Below are 21,622 nucleotides of genomic sequence, written 5' to 3' on the forward strand. Positions count from 1 at the left end.
GAGGCGTTATAGGAACAATAGAAGGAGGCCTCCCCCCCTTGTCAGCTCAGGGCTCTGGGCAGATGACGCAGTCCTCAGGCCAAAAGCAGAACTTTTGAAGGTGTGCCTGGGGGCAATGCATCAGTCCAGACTCTGGATCCATCCTTCCTTACCTTCTCGTGCCAACTACCCCATTTCTACCCTGTGTGGGCCCGAATCACATCAGATCACTCGGTACTTCGTATGGTAGAAAGGAGATAGTCTTTCCAGTTCACCTTCTTCCCCCTTCTGTATCCCTCTTCAGGGATCTTTTTCACAAGGGGTAGCTCAGTGGTTTGAGCAGTGGCCTGCTAAACCCAGGGTTGTGAGTTCAATCCTTGAGGGGGCCATTTAGGGATCTGGGCCAAAAATTGGAGATTGGTCCTGCTTTGAGCAGGGGGTTGGACTAGATGATCTCCTGAGGTCCCTTCCAACCCCGATATTCTATGATCACAACATCTATGATCATGCAGGAGGTGCGCACACTTCTAATGGTGGGGGCAGTAGAAGAGGTCCCTCAGGAGCTGAAGGGCCAGGGGTTCTATTCCCAGTATTTCCTAATACTGAAAGCCAAAGGTGGGTCTCAGGCCCGTCCGAGATCAGCGAGACCCTCAACAAGTTCATAAAGAAGCTGAAGTTCTGCATGGTCTCTTTGGCCTTCATTATCCCTTCCTTGGATCTGCATACCTTTGGGAGCACAGGACTCAGGGCCTCAGGTCCCAAGCGGAGCTCTCACTTTACATCAACGTTGGAGAGTTGAGGGCAGTCCATCTGGCATGCCAGATATTCCAAGCTCACTTGGAAAGGAGGTGTGTCTCGGTCATGTCGGATAATACAACAGCAATGTTTATATAAAACAGACAGGGGGGAGCATGCTCCTCTTCCCTGTGCCAGGAAGTCCTCAAACTGTGGGACTTTTGCATAGCTCACTCAATACACCTGGAGGCTTCCTATCTCCCTGGAGTTCAGAACGAGTTGTCGGACCATCTCAGCAGGTCTTTTCACAGCCGGGAGTGGTCCATCTGCCTGGATGGTGAACAACATCTTCCAACCATGGGGAATTCCCTACGTAGACTTGTTTGCCATGTGACACAACAGGAAGTGCCTGCAGTTCTGCTCTTTCTGGAATCACAGCCCAGGCTCCATCACGGCCGCGTTCCTTACCACTTGTCCCACAAGGTGTTGTTCAGAGTTCGGAGAGATGAAGCTCTGGAGATACTGGGAGCCACAGCCTGCCTGACCCTGTCAGCACTGATACACGTCTCTCCTGCAAATGTCCATGGAAAACCCAGTCACCTTGCTGCTGCTCCTGGACTTGATAACTCAGGATTACGGCCAACTCCAGCACCCGAACCTCGACTCACTTCACCTCATGGCGTGGAAGCTCCACGGCTACACCCATGGAGCTGGCTTGTTAGGGTCCAGTCAGGGAAGTCCTCCTTGGCAGTAGGAAACCGTCCACTAGGGCTACCTACCTAGCCAAATGGAAAAGATTCACAATTTGGTCTTCACAATATCTCCTGTCTCCAACACTCTTGTCCATACCCATGATATTGGACTGCCTCCTCCACCTAAAGTGGTAAAGGCTTTCTGTGTCTTCAGTAAAGGTCCACTTGGCTGCCATTTCTGTCTTCCATCCAGGCATGGAGGGCTAGTCGGTCTTTGCCACCCTGATAGTAGGTAGTTTTCTTAAAGGTCTTGACAGACTATACCCTCACATATGACAACTGATCCCAGCCTGGAACCTTAACCTGGTCCTTTCCAGGCTAATGGGGACGCCCTTTGAACCTCTTGGAACGTGTTCTCTGCTTTACCTATCATATAAAGGGGCATTCCTGGTAGCGATAACTTCGGCCAGGAGAGTGTCTGAGCTCAAGGCTCTAACATCTGAGCCTCCTTATACGGTGTTCTATCAGGACAAGGTTCAGCTTAGACTGCATCTGGCTTTTCTTCCTATGGTTGTCTCAGTTTCATGTTAACCAGGATGTCTTTCTTTCAGTTTTCTATCCCAAGCCACACGCAAGCAGCAGGGAGCAAAAACTTCATTTGTTGTATGTTCGCCGGGCGTTAGCCTTCTATATCGAATGGACGGTGCCACTATTCAGCTGTTTGTCGCAGTAGCAGACAGAATGAAGGGGCTTCCAGTCTCCTCCCAAAGAATTTCATCATGGATTATGTCCTGTATCCGGTCATGCTACGATCTGGCGAAAATACCTGCCCCTCCCCTTACAGCACACTCCACGAGGGCACAGGCATCGTCAGTGGCATTCCTGGCCCAGGTTCCAACCCAGGAAATCTGCAGAGCTGCAACACGGTCCTCAATCTACACTTGGACCTCGCATTATGCCATTACTCAGCAGGCTAGAGATGATGCAGCCTTTGGTAGAGTGGTGCTACAGTCATCAAACCTTTTGAACTCTGAACCGGCCTCCAAAATTTAGGCTTGGTGATCACCTAATTGGAATTGACATGAGCAATCTCTCGAAGAAAAAACGGTTACCTACTTCACATAATGGTTCCTCTTCGAGATGTTGCTCATGTCCATTCCAATACCCACCTGCCTACCCCTTTGTCAGAGCAACCATCAAGAAGGAACTGAAGTGCCGGCAAGTCAGCAGGGCCCTCTATTCAGCGCCATGGAGGCACGACTCCAAGGGGTGCCAAACCGAACTGACAGGTATTGCTAAGGGAAAATCTTTCCGGCTGCTATGCATGTGGCACGCACACACCTAATTGGAATGTACATGGGCAACATATCTCGGAGAACAACAGTTAAAGAGGTAGGTAACCGATTTTTTAAATTTTGCAGGAGCCATTTCAAAAAATGTAATAAGATCAAGCATAAACAGGGATGTCTCCTTTTCAAGAGTTAGGGTTTGTCTGCATGAGAGAGTTCAAACAATTCAATGTAAGGTGTGATTTTAAAAAAATTTAGCCAATTTGTTGCAAAAAGAGGCTGTGTGAACACTCTTAGATCTGTTTGAGTGGTTTATTTTGGTTTACTTTAGTTTATTAATTAATTAGGATTAGTAGTTTTGGCCAAAATAGTGCAACCTTAATTTGATCCCTTCGTGTGTGTGCATTATGATACAGTCTTCAATTATGTAATGGCATGCTGTTTTTTGATAATATTCTTTACCTTACATGAAAGCTACATTAAGTTTCCAACTTTTTTAAAAAGCAAACACAAGCATTCCATTGTGGCATCATATTGACACCTACACAGGTCAGCACAGCAGGGTTGGAACTTTTAGATTCCCTGCACAGAAGTCTGCCAGATGAGCCAGTGGAGTAACTGGTGGTGGTGGTAGTGTCCTCCTCCTTGGGCCAGCTCTAGAGAGTGAATGAGAGGCACATTTTGCAAATGGGCTTCACAGATATTTGCTGATAGCAGAGGGATGATGATGGTTAGGCATCTTGGGTTCAGGCTCTCAGGGAGTGCTCTCTTGCAGACACAGACTATTCTGCCCTTTCCTCCAAGCTTGACTCCATCCTTTCCAACCTGTCCCAGACATGTCTCTTCTCACCCCTGGCTCTTGTGCTAGTCCCAGTCTCACCTAGTCAGTCCTAATCTCCTTGCCCAGCCAGTCCTAGTCTTTCCCTCTGGGCTCCTCATCCAGTGTGTCTTTCCCTGCTCGCTCCCTCCTTGGGCTTCTCCTCTAACTTCCATCTTCCCCACTACCCTCTCCTTGGCTGATTGTCCCAGTTGCTTTGCCCAATCAGTCCCAGTTCTCCCCCTGCACTCCAGGTCTTTGTCTGATCTTGTCTGTTCTCCTTCCCCTGGCTCCTAGTCCCAGTCTCCTTGTCTGATATGTGTTTTTTCCTTCCCCCAGCCAACTGACTCCCAGTCCCTTCATGTTTCCCTAACTGGCTCCCAGTCGTCTTGCTCATCCACTCCTACCCTCCCACCCGGTTCCCAGTCTCCTAGCCAAAATTTCTCTTCCTGCCCCCTCCCAATTCCTGTATCACCAAACTCCTTGTACCAATATACTACTACTCCTCCCCTCTGCCTTCAAATCTGACAGCTTCCTCTTTCCTGCTGCCTGGGTGTCACTGCTTTGGGAGTGGTGGTGGTGAAGGGACATCAAGAGCCCAGGAGAGATCAGCCTCCTGCCCTGTTCTGGAGCACTCATTACAGGGTGAAAAGCCAGCTTTGACCCTGTTCCCCTTGGCTGGAGCACACTCAGTAGCTTTGTGGAGATAGCTCATGTGTAGTGTGGTCTACGTTAGGAGTTGTGAAAAGCTTGATCTTGCTTGGTGAGGGCAGAATCTTTGAAGATTTTTTAGGTGCTAAAATCTCAACTGTGCATGTGAACTACAGCTTTTCAAAGGCTTATGTTCAAATTAGGATGTTTTTTCATAAAGACAGCAAAAAACACATCCTGATGGAAGGGCTACCCCCTGCCATATTTCATGTCCCTGCTCTGAAGCATGGGCTGCTAGAAATGTTAAAGAAAAGGTTGACAGAATATTTTAACAAGGGCAAAACAAAGTTCTACTTCTTTTCTAGCTGTCCTGGTGGCAACAGGTGAGAGTTTTGTTATGCATTTACAGCAAGTGCAAACAACACTATTAAAGTTTAGGATATTCTGTCTGAACTACTCTTTGATGCCAAGGGATTCCCATCTCCTAGCAAAAGATTAGTAAAATACTGACTGCTTGAAAATTAGGTGACCAGTATTTGTGCCTAAAAGAGGTAATGTTCTAGATCACTTTGAACTGGATTCTCCTGAGGGACTATTGTTTCATGATCTGACTGCTGAACTGAGAAAAAGAAACTGTCCGTTCCTTTTCTGAAATGTTTTTGTATTTATCTGTAAAATACCTATACATGTAGAGAAACTTTCAATATGGTATTAAATGGGTATAAACAATGTATTTGGTATATTGTAGATGAATAGGTTTATTAATAGCTAGTTTTATACAAAAATAAGTAGTGAAATATTTTTGCAAACCTGTAAAGCATGTGTAGCTATACAGGTGGAAAGGCTCACGTAATTAAGGTGAGAGATAACAAGGACATGGATAATGTTTTTAATAATTAGGAGAGTGAAGAAACAGCTTTTGGAATATAAAAAAGGAAGAAGATATAGGATTAGTAAAAGACTAGATGTAGTAGTAAAAAGTTGACGATAACACTGAGATTAGGCTACCAAGATATGAGAAGGATGGTGGAGGCAAGGAGGGAATTAGGTGTATATACCAAAATTACATCTTTCTAGATGTAGTACAGTTTAGTCTTAGCTTGATGTTTGTGTGTTACAGCAACATAGATAAAAGCCATACACTCCTCATGCTGGTTTTAGGAATGTCTAATGCAAGCTGTGATCCATTTCATATCTCATATTTTATGTTTAGTCACATTTGTAACTGCTTTCTCATTGCTGTTGTTTGTTCTGAATAAAATTGGGAGTGTTTCTGCAAACAAGCTGGGTTTTATCAAAGTATACATTGCAGTCGTGTGTCCCCGTCTCCCCCCCGCCCCGCCGCAAAGTTCTGACAAAAATATTTGGGCAGTCCCAGAAGGTGTGTGGACCTCTTTTCCACTTTCTTGCGATTGTAGCTTGGGAGTTCGATTTTGCATTGACTACTGGGGAGTAAAAGTATATGACTTCTTTATATTTGAATTTTGTTCGTTATGGTGAGAATTTTAGAAGAGATCTGGAAAATATTTTATATTACACTGAAATTCTTTCACTTTTTCCATTTCTGTACTGCGACATCTATTCAACTATCTTCAGAGCTGTATAGAAAATGACAACTTTTATTAAATCTGCCTGCTTTTTAAAAAAATTAACAACTTGTTTTTAAATATGCACATGAATTGCCATAAATTTTCTAAACTTGTGGTGTGGTGGTGGTGTACTTGGAGATATTAATAAAAAGCTGATCTTTGAAATTTGTACTGTTAACTCAGTTTAAGAGATGTAAAATCTGAAAGAGTGAGCTGATCCACCTTAAGTCAGTTTATTCTGTTCCCTTCTGTGTTGTCAGGAGAAATTAAGGCAATATTTGGGGGATAGGATGAGGAAGTTCTAGCATCTCCTTTCTCTTTTTTCCAAATAGTTAAAGGTGGGTTTTGAGCATATTACTTAGGATTTGGACTTTTCCATGTACATCCATGCTGTTAGTGGTATCCCATAGACTGCCTATTAGCTACCTTAGATAAGATGCCTGGATTTTGAAGAGTCCTCTATTTTGTTATGCTGCAGAAGCTTTTATTTGATTTCCCACCGATTCCCAAGTGAACCTACGTACCCAATGCTGCAGGTGTTCTTTTGCTTTCAGTTGTAACACAAAATGCAGTTTTCTTCTGATACGAATTCTAAAAATGCACATTCTTCTTCAATGCCTTTGGTCCCAGTATATATTCAGTCATGTTTGCTTAATCTAATTGTAGAAATAAGCATATGCTACTTTTTGCTACTTAAATTTGCAAAGACTAAGTTAGATTCTATTCCATATGAATATTTTAAAATATTCTTATATATCCTCAATAGAATTGTCGTCTAACTATAAATCACTTATGTGTTTGCAAGGATTTAGTTTTCAACACATTGTCCCTGAGGTATCTTAAAACTTGTTGGACACAGTAAAGGTTGATAGGTCCCAAATTTACCTTTTTAAAATAAAGTTCTTGGGTATTTGGCTACTTGACAGTCCTTCTTTCCCCAAAACTTGTTTGGTTTTCTTTGAAGATGCAAGATCAGTGTTAGCAGTCATCCTTTACCTGGGAGCAATCCTAACATAATAATGTAGTATGTTCATACCATAATGGAAAATGTATGTGCCAGGGAGACTTCCTAAAGAAATGTTTTTAAGTTTCAAGAATCCCAGTGGTTAAGAACTAGAAATTTTAAAAACTTAAACTGTCAACATCTTGATGTCTTCCTATACACATTAAGCGTAAATCTTATCAAACTTAAGGTTTGTTCGTAAAATATGAAGATTTTTTTTTTTCATTTAGTGGAGTTCAAAACTTACCATGTGAAATTAAATCTGGCAGTTGAAATGTTATTTCTTTATGTACTCCTGTGGCAGATTTCTCTTCAGACTTTATGGGAACACTTTAAATCATACTGTAAAATTTCTGTTTTATAAACAAATTATTAAAACTGAGGATTTTAAAAACCTTATTTACTTTTCACTGTTAATCTGTCTTCCTTGCAGCTTGAAGACAAGCTGTTTTTCCTACACAGGCATCATCAGTGGTGATAAAAGATAGTGTAAGCCAAACTCTGATGTCTGTTATATCTGCATAAAATCCTGTTTTAAGATTATACCCTCAATTGTGCAACTGTATTTGCATAATTTGTGTAGTTGAAAGCAGAATTTGATCTTGTAGCATATTTTCTACTCTTGTATGAAATCTAGATTGGTTTTTCAGAACCCAGGGTAAATTGTTAGGGCTCGCAATTGAAAAATCTCCCTTCTGAACTGAGAATTTGAGGTGGTGACATTGTAGTGTGTTTTCAAAAGTGAATTGCTGTGCTTTTACTAGGACAGTAGCAGACTTAATAGTGGCATAATCCTATTTCTGTATCTAAATGTCTCTTCCCAGCTGTGTCTCAAATCTTAAACATTAAATATCTCGATCTTTACGGGACTTAAAAAAAAAGTTCACTGTGGAATGGATCCACAATACTTGTGTTTTAAAAACAAGATTTTCTTCTTGTTTCAAAGGACTTCTGTAACGTTTAATTTTTTTTAAAGTGTATTTCTTTTAAGACTGCTTAGAAATATCAGGAAATTAAAACTGACTTTCTCCAGCTAGGCAATTTCAAGACTCTAAACGTACAACAATTTGGCTTGTATTTTCTCTTTAAAAGCAAATATAAAACTTGGTCTCAGCAAGTTATTCTGGTCTTGATTGTTTAGGAGCATAGGTAGACAGATGTGCTAGCTCTGCTTGAGCTAGCATATGTATGTCTGTCTGCACTGGGAAACATGCGTCGAGCTGCTACATGGACAAACGGTTGATGCAGTGACTGGTCCTGGCAGAAAATTCCTCTCTGCCTTAGATGCAAACCATACTTTACTGAATGAAGTTGAAAGTTGTAATTTACAGATTTGACTTAGGTACTTGCTGAGAGGCAAAGCAAGAATAGGAAGTGCCTGTTTGTCTCTCTTCAGATAATAGATTTGCAAACTTTCATATACCATGTATATATGAGCAAGTTAAATGATTTCCAGATAGACTCCTTATTTTTTTAACACTTTGAGCAGAAACATATCTTTATTGCAGCATTTCTCTAATATTTTACCTCTTTTAGTGTTTTAGAAACAAGATCGCCATGGCCACAGAAATTGGCTCCCCACCCCGGTTTTTCCATATGCCGAGGTTCCAGCATCAGGCACCTCGGCAACTGTTCTACAAGAGACCTGATTTTGCACAGCAGCAGGCAATGCAGCAGCTCACCTTTGATGGGAAACGGATGAGAAAAGCTGTGAACCGGAAAACCATAGACTATAATCCCTCTGTAATTAAATATTTGGAGGTAAGTCTAGCTAGTCTACTGTGTTTGAAGTCTGAATAGTGTTTTCTGAAACTCTGATTATTCAAATTTCAGGTATGTTCACAGAGTAGTTTGGGTAATTGGGGATTATGTATAATTGACAGTGTTCTTTCAGAAATGTACAGATTCAGTGAAGTGTGGATAGATGTTGCTCCTTCTGAATAAAACAATAAACCTTTAGTGCATATTTGAAGTGGAAGATTTGCTGTTATATAAAGCTTTTCTGTGAATTCTGATTTGGGACAAGATTGCATATCTTATTACTTTGTTTTGACATTCAAGCTGACCTAAATTGTACGTTAATTATGTTAAGATTCATATGATCATTCTTTGTCAATTTGTGGCTTTTTCTTTGTAGGGAGAAATAATAAATAAAAAAAGCTTGAGTGTTCATATTGGGCACCTGAAAAGTAGTTGTCATTTTCTATTCAGCTGCCTCCTTGAATGAAGAAAACTAATATATGCTACTCATACCACAAGTCTGTGAACCACCTTGTGCAGTCCTAATTGCTGAGACTACTTTGAACCAAATACTGTGGAAGATCTCTTTCCAAGAAAAAATACCCACTTGGCTTTCCAAATTACTTGGGGTATGTCTATGCTGTCAAGTTTCTGCACCACAAGTTATACCACTTCTATTAAAATGCTGGAAATAAACCCCCACATTAGCAGCTCTTGCAATGGCAAAGACAGCAGTGCATTGTGTTAGCTATCCCACTGTGCAACTGGCCACAGGATGCTTTGGGAAGGGTTTACAATGCCTCATGGGGCAGGCACAGTGTCATATGATCCAGGTTTCCCAATCCCATTGTTCCATGGGCATCCTACTACATTGCCAGCTGCTTTTCAACTAAAAGGGTGGGGGGTAGGAAAGAGTGTGTAACGGAGTGTGTGTGTATGGAGAGGGGAAGGAGAAAGAGACAGTGTTTTTTTGGGGTACAGTGTGTGTGTCAGTATGCTGTCTTGTAAGTTCAGATAGTGGCAGGAAGCAACCTTTCCTGGGGGACGGGAAAACCCTGACATCGGCCCCTGGCTCCTTCCCTGAGCTGTGACCCAGAGCAGATCAGCACAGCACACAACGGCTGTCAGAAACGGTGCTTTGAAAGGGGAGGGGTGCATGTCTCCAGGGAAGCTGAGTTCAAAGCAATGAGCAGAGCGGTCACTTGAGGCATTATGGGACAGCTCTGGAGGCCATTTACAGTGCAGAAAGCAGTCAAGTTTCTACACTGGCAGTAGAGCACTGGAGCCTCTGTGCAAATAGCCTTCCGACTTTTTTTTTTTTTTTTTTGCATCGCTGCAACTGAGGAGTTTTTGTGCACAAAGTGGCTTGGCAGTGTGTACACATCTGAAGTTTGAGCGCAAAAAGCTGCTTTACTGCGCAGAAACTTGCCAGTGTAGACACGCCCTTGGTCTCTTAAGTTTCTTTATAAATGTTTTTTTCCAGGGTGAGACCTTGTGTGCCATGTTCAAGTATTAATTCGGAGGAAATATGTTATGAGAAAAATGTGAATCCCCAAATATATAATGGGAATGCTGGCAGAACCTCAACTGCCAAATTGTAAAGACAGCATTATAATGAATTGTATGCGTCCATTCCATTGTAGCCAACCCACAGTTGTAATAGTTTGACAACAAAAAGGAAATAGATGCGGCTGCTAGTAATTTCAAGATATGCTAAGGTGTAATATTTAAAATATCTAAGAATGAACAAATGAGTTTATAGCAGTGTTCTAGTGGGCTGCTTTTGAAAGCTCACATAATTAATAAGAACTGACTCTGAGGTAAACAGAAAATCATCGCATTGGTAGTCCAGTATCACTTTTTACTTCTGGGAAATTAAGGATTTTTTTTACCTGAAACTTTGCACGCACTTGTGTTTAGTTCAAATTTGTATTTAAGTATTTTTTTAAAATCGTCTTAGAGGTAACTGTGGCACTGTAAACACAACAGAGCTTATACTGGCATAACGGTTTCATATAGATGCAGCATACACCAATATAAGGAATTTTTCTGCTGGTATAGGAAACCACCTCCCAAAATGATGTTAGCTATGCTGACAGAAGCCATCATTTGTCAGCATAGCTGCGTCTATGCTAGGAGTTTTGTCAGCATAGCTGTATAAGTAGGGCTTGTGTGTTTTTCACACCCCTTGCTTATATAGCAATGTTGGTACATGTTTTAAAATGTACAAGTATATATGTTGAAAAACAGGTTCCTGTGCCCACCTAGTGACATTTAGAGCCAGTTTGAGCCTGGAACCTTAACTTTTGATGGCATGGGATTCAAAACCGATCTCCATATTTAACTGATCTGATATTTTAACTGATGTGGCATGGGCTTTCATGTTTTTATCACATCATAGTCACCCAGTCAGGAAATTACATGCCAAAAATATTTATCTAAAATTCTAGCTTAAACTTTGATTCACAGTCAAAACTTGATTGATCCCACCATATCAAGTTAAAGTAGGGTGCTAGTCTTAAATTTGCCAACCTGTGAATCCTGTCATGTCTAATAATTGAAGACTGTTATGATTGGCAATATAGAATACCATATATACTGGAAGTGAATTTTATTGTCTTTTGGCCTTTCAAACCCCATCCCTTTGACTACACTGTCTGCTCTTGGTGCTCTGACCACAGAAATGTCCTTTCTATGCAAGTACTACTGGATGGAACTCGCTTTACTTTAGAGACCATCAACACATCTCTCATATTAGGTAGAGGGGTCACTGCAGAGCCAAAACTCTTAAAGAGGCTGAGCAGGAGTATACATTTCTTTCTGGGCTAGAAACCAAGAGACCAGGCTTGTGTGTCTCTTGTAGTAATGCAGAACATCATTAAACACAGGACCGCTGCCTTCCTAATATTTTTAAGTAAAACATTTACTTTCAGTGAATAAATACATGAAATTCAATGGGCCCCTGTCAAGGTTCCTTCCCCACTCTGAACTCTAGGGTACAGATGTGGGGACCTGCATGAAAGACCCCCCCCCTAAGCTTATTCTTACCAGCTTAAGTTAAAAACTTCCCCAAGGTACAAACCTTGCCTTGTCCTTGAACCCTATGTTGCCACCAGCAAGCATGTTAAACAAAGAACAGGGAAAGAGCCCACTTGGAGACGTCTTCCCCCAAAATATCCCCCCAAGCCCTACACCCCCTTTCCTGGGGAAGGCTTGATAGGAATCCTCACCAATTTGTACAAGTGAACACAGACCCAAACCCTTGGATCTTAAGAACAATGAAAAATCAATCAGGTTCTTAAAAGAAGAATTTTAATTAAAGAAAAGGTAAAAGAATCACCTCGGTAAAATCAGGATGGTAAATACCTTACAGGGTAATCAGATTCAAAACATAGAGAATCCCTCTAGGTAACGGAGGAGAAGGACCTTGGAGTATTGGTTGATCATAGGATGACTGTGAGCCGTCATGAATGTGACGATGAATGTGATATGGCTGTGAAAAAAGCTAATGCGGTCTTGGGATGCATCAGGAGAGGTATTTCCAGTAGGGATAAGGAGGTTTTAGTACCGTTATACAAGGCACTGGTGAGACCTCACCTGGAATACTGTGTACTGTTCTGATCTCCCATGTTTAAGAAGGATGAATTCAAACTGGAACAGGTACAGAGAAGGGCTACTAGGATGATCCGAGGAATGGAAAACTTGTCTTATGAAAGGAGACTCAAGGAGCTTGGCTTGTTTAGCCTAACTAAAAGAAGGTTGAGGGGAGATATGATTGCTCTCTATAAATATATCAGAGGGATAAATACCGGAGAGGGAGAGGAATTATTTAAGCTCAGTACCAATGTGGACACAAGAACAAATGGATATAAACTGGCCATTGGGAAGTTTAGACTTGAAATTAGACGAAGGTTTCTAACCATCAGAGGAGTGAAGTTTTGGAATAGCCTTCCAAGGGAAGCAGTGGGGGCAAAAGATCTATCTGGCTTTAAGATTAAACTCGATAAGTTTATGGAGGAGATGGTATGATGGGATAACATGGTTTTGGTAATTAAATATTCATGGTAAATAGGCCCAATGGCCTGTGATGGGATATTAGATGGGGTGGGATCTGAGTTACCCAGGAAAGAATTTTCTGTAGTGTCTGGCTGATGAATCTTGCCCATATGATCAGAATTTAGCTGATCGCCATATTTGTGGTCAGGAAGGAATTTTCCTCCAGGGCAGATTGGAAGAGGCCCTGGAGGTTTTTCGCCTTCCTCTGTAGCATGGGGCACGGGTCACTTGCTGGAGGATTCTCTGCTCCTTGAAGTCTTTAAACCACGATTTGACGACTTCAGTAGCTCAGACATAGGTGAGAGGTTTTTCGCAGGAGTGGTGGGTGAAATTCTGTGGCCTGCGTTGTGCAGGAGGTCGGACTAGATGATCATATAATGGTCCCTTCTGACCTAAATATCTATGAATCTAAGCAAAACCTTAAGTTACAAAAAGACACAAAAACAGGAATATACATTCCATCCAGCACAGCTATTTTACCAGCCATTAAACAAAAGGAAATCTAACGCATTTCTAGCTAGATTACTTACTAATAGAAGTTCTGAGACTGCATTCCTGATCTGTTCCCGCCAAAAGCATCACACAGACAGACACCCTTTGTTTCCCCCCCTCCAGCTTTGAAAGCATCTTGTCTCCTCATTGGTCATTTTGGTTAGGTGCCAACAAGGTTATCTTAGCTTCTTAACCCTTTACAGGTGAAAGGGTTCTGCCTCTGGCCAGGAGGGATTTTATAGCACTGTATATAGAAAGGTGGTTACCCTTCCCTTTACTTTTATGACCGCCCCAATCACACTTTTGGACACTGTGTTGTGTTATAAATTAATCCATTCTTTTGACTTTACATGTTTCTTATAATCTACCTCTATCCTCCTTCATCTTATGTAATGTAAAATATACTAGTTTCCTGAAGCCCAAAATTTTGTACTGGATTTGTTCTGAAACTTACGCAGTGAATAATGAAACTTCCAAACATGCAATCTGTACAATTGTTCCTACTTTTTGTTCAATAACACTGGAATACAGCAATAATAATAACCAGGAGCTATTTTCTTCTTTCCAGAATAGAGTATGGCAGAGAGACCAGCGAGATATGCGGGCAATCCAGCCTGATGCAGGATATTATAATGATGTAAGTACAAATCTTTATATATGCTTCTGAAGCTCTTATTGTAGACACTAAAACTCTTCTACCTGAAAAGTAAGACTCTGCCTCTGTATACCAAAGTTCTCTATTTGCCCTTGAGAGTTGACTAAGACTTAGAGGGCATCTTCATGCTATGTTCCCCTGCACTAACGGACCCTTTTTGTCCCAAGAAGAGAGCCTGAATGTTAATGGACTCTTTCAGTCCTGTTCTAGTGTAGTGAAATTGCTAAAGTTCAGATGTTGAAAGGTTAGTTGCATTTGAGATGATATATGTGTGTGTGTTCGTTCCTGAGATGGTGAAAATAGTATCCGCCGATCTCAAACTGTCAACATATTTAATTGATTCATTCCTACAATCAAACGCTTGTTTTTCCAGAAATGAACCTTCTGAGCCTCTACTTTTTTTGTTTCTTTCCCAAGATGCAGTTTGAAACGTTGCTAAAATTCTTTTCTTTCCTCACTTACAGCTGGTCCCTCCTATAGGAATGCTGAATAACCCTATGAATGCTGTAACAACAAAATTTGTTAGGACATCTACCAATAAAGTAAAATGTCCGGTGTTTGTTGTCAGGGTGAGTATTATATCTATTATTATGGGCTAGAAGATTTGTTCCCAGGCTTGATTAGTTAACAGAGAAATATTTGTCTCTAATAAAATTAGAATGGCAAGATAATACAACTAGAAATGTTTCTAAGTAAAACCATCATGCAGGATTCCAGGTCTTGGGTGCCCCAAGGCTTTTTCAAAATCTGGATGGACATGTCTCACCTTTTTCACAGAGGATCCTAGGAATGATTCTGGGTCAATTAATCAATTTATTCATTATTTGGTTTGTATGTATTTCACCTTCAGTCTAATTTTCTCAAAACTTTTTTTGTGCCAATGTGTCTCAACACTGTCTTGAGGGAACCAACCCAAACGAAGAGAGTAGTTCAGTCACCATGCACGTTCAATCCTTGCAATCTACCAGCCTGCCTGCAAGGGTGGCAGGATTCTAGTAGTAGTGGCATGTTTGATGAAGACACCTGTTCACTAGAATTAAATTGAAGCCATCAAACTCATTTCACATAGGTGACTGGACAGCCACCTTCTGATAACTCTTGGTCACTAATGTTTTGGGCTGGATTTGAACTGGTGAGCTAGAGATGAAAAGCCCTTTATCCTATATCTGATTTCCACCCCCCTCCTTCCTACCTTCCAGTATAGAGTCACTTTATAAATCCAAATGCTTTAGAATCTCATGCAGGGATTTCTATTTTAACAATGCTGAAGGATACAGGAGAGGTGGCTGGGCACTGCCTACACAGTCTAATTCAGTTTTTCTCTTGCAGTGGACTCCTGAAGGGAGGCGCTTGGTCACTGGGGCTTCTAGTGGAGAGTTCACCTTGTGGAATGGATTGACTTTCAATTTTGAAACAATATTACAGGTAACTACATCCAGCAAGCTGTCTGCATCTTTCTCAGAGATTGTAAAGAATATTGTAGTCATGCATCTCCACATGCTAATCATGGGCTAGTGGACTGAGTTCAGCCCTGAGAACTAGGGAATACCTGAGTACTTATCCTGCACAGTCCCTGACTCCTGTTGTAATCTTGGGCAATTTGTTTAATGGTTTCAGCTGCATCTCCCTGTCTGAATTATAGAGATAATATTTCTGACTTGTTTTCAAGGGAATATGATGAGGATTTATTATGTTTTAAGTATTGGAGACAAAGTGCAAGTATTTAGCTCTGCACAAGTAAATTTTGCACTGCACTGTGCAAGATACATAAAATAGTCTCTCCCGGAGGAGCTTGCAGATCTAAATACTCTCCATTTCTTTTATTCCATTGTCATAAATGTTAAATGTACTTGTTCTCACTGACTTTTGCGTTCATGTGGGTTAGGTAACATTTGAACGTATTTGTTAGAAGTTTTATTTTTGACTCCTCAGGCTCACGACAGCCCTGTAAGGGCCATGACTTGGTCGCACAATGATATGTGGATGCTGACAGCAGACCACGGGGGATATGTGAAATACTGGCAGTCCAACATGAACAACGTCAAGATGTTCCAGGCACATAAGGAGGCGATTAGAGAGGCCAGGTTTATACACAATATACCATTTTCTGTAGTACCTATTTCCATAATTAGACTGTTCTCTGAGTGTATTCTGGGTGCAGAGATGCATGGGTTCTGTCAGATTCTGGGAAACTTCATGCACCAAGTAAACACAGTATTTTCTTTTGTTACCACATTCTCACCGTTTTGCTGGCTACTTTCTGAAATAGTATTGTCCCAGTATCTGCCTCTGCAATATGTTAGAGATGTATTTTTCTGCCGCATTTTGCACTGGTATTCTTTTCATTTATATATGGTGACGATGTGTATCAGTTATTCCTTTTTATACGGACTGTGTAAGACAACAATTTCATTCCAAATAAAGAATTCAGTCTTTAATAATCTAACTGAATAAAATATAAAACCTTCAGAAACAAAACACCTGCATAGTTCTCACAAAATAATAATAATAATAAAAAAAGCTAAATAAAGTGAAGAACTGCTTGGCTTGGTGAGGCCAAGGTTTCCACTAATGCTGAAGACCCACACAGATTGCCACATCCAGAAGTCTAATGTTAACATTGAATGGGTTCTTAAGCTTTGAAACTGTAAGCAGACCATTGAAAAGAAGATTGTAGGACATTTTCCTGATTCAGTGTTGATGCCTCAGTTGTGCAAATGTATATTTTATATAAAAATGGAGTTTTAAGTGATATTTTCTCAGTAAGTTGTATATGAAAGATGTTTCTAAAGTAAATATGGATGAATCTTTTAGTAAGGTGTGTAAAGAGAAGAAATGTTTAAAGTAAACCTGAAGAGGAGCTGCAGACCCAAAATAAATCTAAAGCAGTGTTTTTTCAGATTGGGGTGCTGCCCCTTGGTGATAAGAGGTTCACTGCCACAGAAACACTTTCTATTGAGGTCACCGCTTTCCCCTCTGATAAGATTCAGGATTTCTTGACAGAGTTTGATTTACAAGACATGCGTACATTGGATGCAGTTATTGGTTTAGTGTATCATGTCCATACACTGAATTTCTCCAACAGTAGGCCCCTTCCCGATCATAAAGATCCAGGATTTCAAGGGGATTGCTGTTGAATTAACTGAACAGAGACTCTTCCTTGGTCTTTTGCTGCACCAGAAAGGAAGTGGCTGCCTGTCAGTTGCTGGAGATGGTCTGACCTTAATCACATGGCTAAATAACCCCACACTTTTTCCCAATGGCTTTCATCTAGCAATATTGATAAATTTGGAAGCATCTTCCATGGCTGTAGAATTCTAACTTCTTTTCACAGAAGGGAAAAACTTCCCTCTGTTCCTTTTCATATGTGTGGAATGTGTTTTATATAAGAATTTTTCAGCAACCAGTCCAATTGCTAGTAGCAGTAGCCTCTTCCTATTCCCCACCTTCCCTTAATTTTGCTTGTCTTGCTGCAAGGCACCTGTGGCTGAAGAGGAAATTTACTCTTAGTGCTCTCCCTCCGTACTTCTGCAGTGTCGCTTTACCACTATCAACAGTGTGAAAGTCTAGGGCTGCAGCTGCTATTAAGTCAGTTTCATGTTGCTGCTGGTCTCACAGAGAAGGTGCTGCTGTGTACAGTCATAGGTAGGATAGTGCTAAAGTGGATTTTCCCACTTGACTGGGGATTGAAAAGCAGAAGTAAATCCTAAACTTAAATTCAAAGTCTTCTGATGGAAATGTGTCAAATGGCAGACACTATGTTTAATTAGTGGCCCTTATGTTAAAATGCCTCTTTCAATGTATTACACCTTACAGTTTAATTTTGCCCTGTCTGAGAAGCATAGATATTCTGTTAAATGCTGACTTCTTTCCCCTGCTGTGTGTCTTCATGTAACAGTTTCTCACCCACGGATAATAAATTTGCTACATGCTCTGACGACGGCACTGTTAGAATCTGGGACTTTCTACGTTGCCATGAGGAGAGAATTCTTCGAGGTATGTGTGCAAATAGTACTGATTGGGATATTTCAAGAGGGGGAAAACCTTTTTGTAATTAAGTGTTCACAATACAGAAATAACAGCTTGTCTCCATTTTTCGTATGACATCCCTACCTTAAATCCTCCAAACAGATAATACCTCCAGGAAAACAGATATTTCAGTTGGCCACTGTTTCTGATATCTCCCAGTGTCCAGACAGCTTTTCAGATTTACATTACCCATGTTTACTGCCTGTTTAAACTCTTTAGATTTTGGAGCTGGATATAAAGATGCTTTCCTAATCCTGCTGTTGGCAGAAGCAGCTGTTAGGAAGGCAAATATATTCCCAATTTTTCATCAGTGCTTAGTAACTGTGACAACATTTGCTCCACTGTACACACATTGTGATGGAGAATGTGATGTTTTTCAGGGACGTAACTTTGAAAACACTCATTTGACTCTAATTTATTCTAAGGCAAGTCAGTTACTATTTAGCTGTGTGGAACATAACATTTAGATGAACAAAAAACGCTAAGTTTTGATCACACCACACACTGCACATATTAAATGTCTTGGCTTCTCAGTTCAGTAGTAGTGTCTATGAGAGGACACTTCTGAATCTTTTCCACTAGATAGAGTTCAGGAGCTTTCTACCTTTTTTCTGCAACCTTGTTTAGTAGCAATAGCCTATATAAACTATTCCTTTCTTTCTGAAGATGCCACTTAATTTTCTGAGTTCATCTGCTAATGTTCATATATTGGACCAGTACGATATAGTAGATGTAACAGGATGAAATATCATTAAGGGCTGTATTAACACTGCTGTCATGTCACGAGATATGTTGGCATGCAGACAGTCTGCAAGGAAGATGACTTTAACAAAACACTGGACCTCTTGGCCTAGGTGCCTGAACTCATTTGACATTTGCCAATGCAGAGGTTTTAAAAGCCTGGTATATCACGCTTGGACTTGCACCATTTTTACAAAAGAGAATATTCCCTGCTTCTCTTGGACTCTCTATTCTGATTTTTACTGTTATATTCTCCCTTTGAACCTTACTACTGTTGAAGCCTAGCATTTTGATATAGCCTTGCTTTCATGATTTTTCCATCAGAAACATCACTACAGGAGTTTCTGTTCCTTTCAGGAGTTGACAAACGGATTTCTAGGGCATATTGTTGGTATTACAGTTATCCCTAGAGGCACCAATCATGTTGGGGATCATTGTGCTGTCTGCTGTACAAAGGATCAAATTCTGTGCTGATGTATATTCCATGCAATCACATTAACTATTCAGTTGGATTGTATAAGAGAAGAGTGATTGCATCAGTGCAGAGTTCAGTCCACTGTGTAGGTCTTGCATTAACTTCATTACTCTTTCCTTATCTATGTTCTTCTGCATGGAGGTCTCTTAGGCCAAGGGAACAAATTACTTAAGAATTTCAGGCCAGTATATAATGATACTTGTACTGTATTTCCTTCTGTTTCATTTTCTCAAAGATTGGGATTGTGTATACATTCTATGTATAGTTTAATTTTTAAATATACTATAAAATTGTCAGTGTGAAATCCATCATATTTATATATAGCAAAATAGTTGTATAAAGAGAATAGGGCTTGTACCGTCACTGTCCATATAGTGTATGTACAATACACCCCTTTTTTACTGACTTTATGTAAATCAGCAGTATTGCCAGATCTTCACCACCTGACATAATAGAGCAAATGGATTTTTTTGAGAACCTTTACTTTCGCTTGCGGAACAAAACCTTTCTAAAGGTGGTTGAAAATACGATCTCTTCATTCAGGAGTGCAAGCTGGATTTTTTGGTGCCCTGTGCTGTAAAACTGATTAAAGGAACTCAATGAGAGTCTGTTACATGTCCTCAGTAGAGAGAGATGTAATATGGGCTTTCTTGCTCCAAACTTTCCTTTATCTTCTGCCCACATATTGAAGTTTTAAAGTATTATTTAGAATGATTGCCTGGAAAATTGTCAATGAAGTACAGATTTTAGAACATACACATCCCCCTACCATGATGGTTGTCTTAAAAGATTTGTATTTACTTAAAGGTTTTCAGCAAGTAAAGTTGCAGTGGGCTGTATGCAAATTAGAATCCTAAAAGGATTTCATTACGACTAACTGATATCAACACACCTCTCACACTTTTTGACCTGTCCAGTTATGTCTGTGTATATACTATTTGATCAAGAATAATGATATACTTCCTGTTCTCTCACAAACCATTCTTCAAGTACTCTGGTTAATACTCATGCCACTGAAGTTCAGCACAATTAAGGGAATGCTCTGATGTAGTTAAGGCCAAAAATTTTATTCTTAAAATTTTACACTATCCTCCAGCTTTTGAATATCTGTTTATAAAAAATAGAAGACTCCCAACACTTCATTGTCAGAGTGTACATAAAAAAATCCATTCTCTGAGACCTCAAATGTCAATAACAAGTTCTTCCTGCTTTTCTGCCGCAGCAAGCTAATCAAACTATTTCAAAACCAGCCTGAGGATCTTGCACAATACACTACCATGATGCTGTAGCTCGTTTCTAGTTTGCTTCTAGATTAGCAGGTACAGAGAGTGCAGCAAAATCAGGCTCATCTTTGGTATAAGATGTTGATACTCCATTGACTTGATGCTTTTGCTTACTGTAGAAGTGGCCAAGTTTGTTTATCTCCATTAGGGGAGGAAATGCTTGATGTTGCTCTTTGGGACTAATTCTAGCCAGGTTGGGAGTGGTGCCAGTGGACTGATCTTCAGTTGCGGTAGGGGAGGAGAGAAAGAGGTGAGGAGACGGGGGTTTGAGGAATTCTAGAGAAAGATGTTGTCATCACTGAAGGTAGTCAAAGAATCATTATTATTTTGGTTTTATTAGGAACATGGGGGGCAATTAGCATTTGCCAAATGGAATAACACAGATATAGAAGTTAGGGTGACCTGTTTGTGCCTTATTTTGCTTTAAGTTGTAAAAAGGACTGAATTAAAAGAAAAAAGCCTGACTCAATCCTTTTAGCCTCTCAGTTGCTCAGCTTTCATTCTTTTGATGCCATTGTCGTGCCATTTTTTCAATTATTTTAGTCTTTCAGGGCAGACGAGACAACTTTATTTTTTAACATTCGAAACTCATTTGGTTTTTAAAAAAAGTTTCAAGCTTATATTCTAATCTACATCATAAAGAAGTAAAAAGGACAAAAGCGCTTTTTGCTTTGTAGGTCACTGATAAGAAGGAGACTTTCACATTGGAAAACTTGAAATAAGAACAGTGGTACAAACAGCATTTCATCTCAGTAATAGTTGTTACAAATTTGTCAATACGAAAACATGACAGGATTGAGTAGGAAGTTAAAATAGACTGGATTGGAGTCAAGCCCTTGTTTATACATAAACAGCTTTATGCAGTTTTTGATAATTATCAAGTGAGGAAAGAAAATTGTGTGGAAAGTCAATTAAGTCTTGCATGAGTATTTTTTTTAGGCCTTTCTAAAGGCATTTCTGTTAGGGCAGGTGACACAAAAATAAGTCTTTGGTTTAAAGGTTTTGTTATAAGACTCACAAATCAAGGATTTGTGCTTGTAACACCTCTTTTCTCTGTAGCAGCTTACATGTTCACATTTTTGTAGGAACACTTGTTCCATCTGAAATGGGTGTGCAAAAATTATATGTAATCAACTTCTGGTGTCATTTTATTTTCTAGGAGACTAAGGTTGCTAGCCATTGACTTTACTGAGAGGTCTTGAATCCCAGGATGTTGGGCTCAAGCTAATGGGGCAAGGAAGGTCTTTAAATCCCATTTGTAGTAAACATGCCATTCTAAATTGCACATAACAGTATGAACAGAAATCATAGGTTAGGATACACCATTTTTCTTAAATATACTAGTTATAATATAATGGTCTACCTGAAATAGAGAGCCTTTGTATATAACACAATT

At 40.2% G+C, this 21,622-nt stretch overlaps 1 protein-coding gene across 6 annotated transcripts in view; it reads left to right on the forward strand.

Moving 5' to 3' along the window:
• Positions 1 to 21,622, forward strand: part of WDR33 (WD repeat domain 33) — a 98,623-nt gene that overhangs the window by 24,036 nt on the left and 52,965 nt on the right. For all 6 annotated transcript variants that reach the window (XM_048865114.2, XM_075132256.1, XM_048865116.2 and 3 more), the window contains exons 2-7: positions 8,292 to 8,516; positions 13,612 to 13,680; positions 14,163 to 14,267; positions 15,028 to 15,123; positions 15,631 to 15,782; positions 17,597 to 17,694. In XM_048865114.2, the coding sequence (XP_048721071.1) occupies positions 8,313 to 8,516; positions 13,612 to 13,680; positions 14,163 to 14,267; positions 15,028 to 15,123; positions 15,631 to 15,782; positions 17,597 to 17,694 (724 nt within the window). In that variant the 5' untranslated portion in view covers positions 8,292 to 8,312. The remainder of the gene's footprint in view (positions 1 to 8,291; positions 8,517 to 13,611; positions 13,681 to 14,162; positions 14,268 to 15,027; positions 15,124 to 15,630; positions 15,783 to 17,596; positions 17,695 to 21,622) is intronic.

This window comes from Caretta caretta, chromosome 9 (genome assembly GCF_965140235.1).
Source record: "Caretta caretta isolate rCarCar2 chromosome 9, rCarCar1.hap1, whole genome shotgun sequence".
Taxonomy (NCBI): Eukaryota; Metazoa; Chordata; order Testudines; family Cheloniidae; genus Caretta; species Caretta caretta.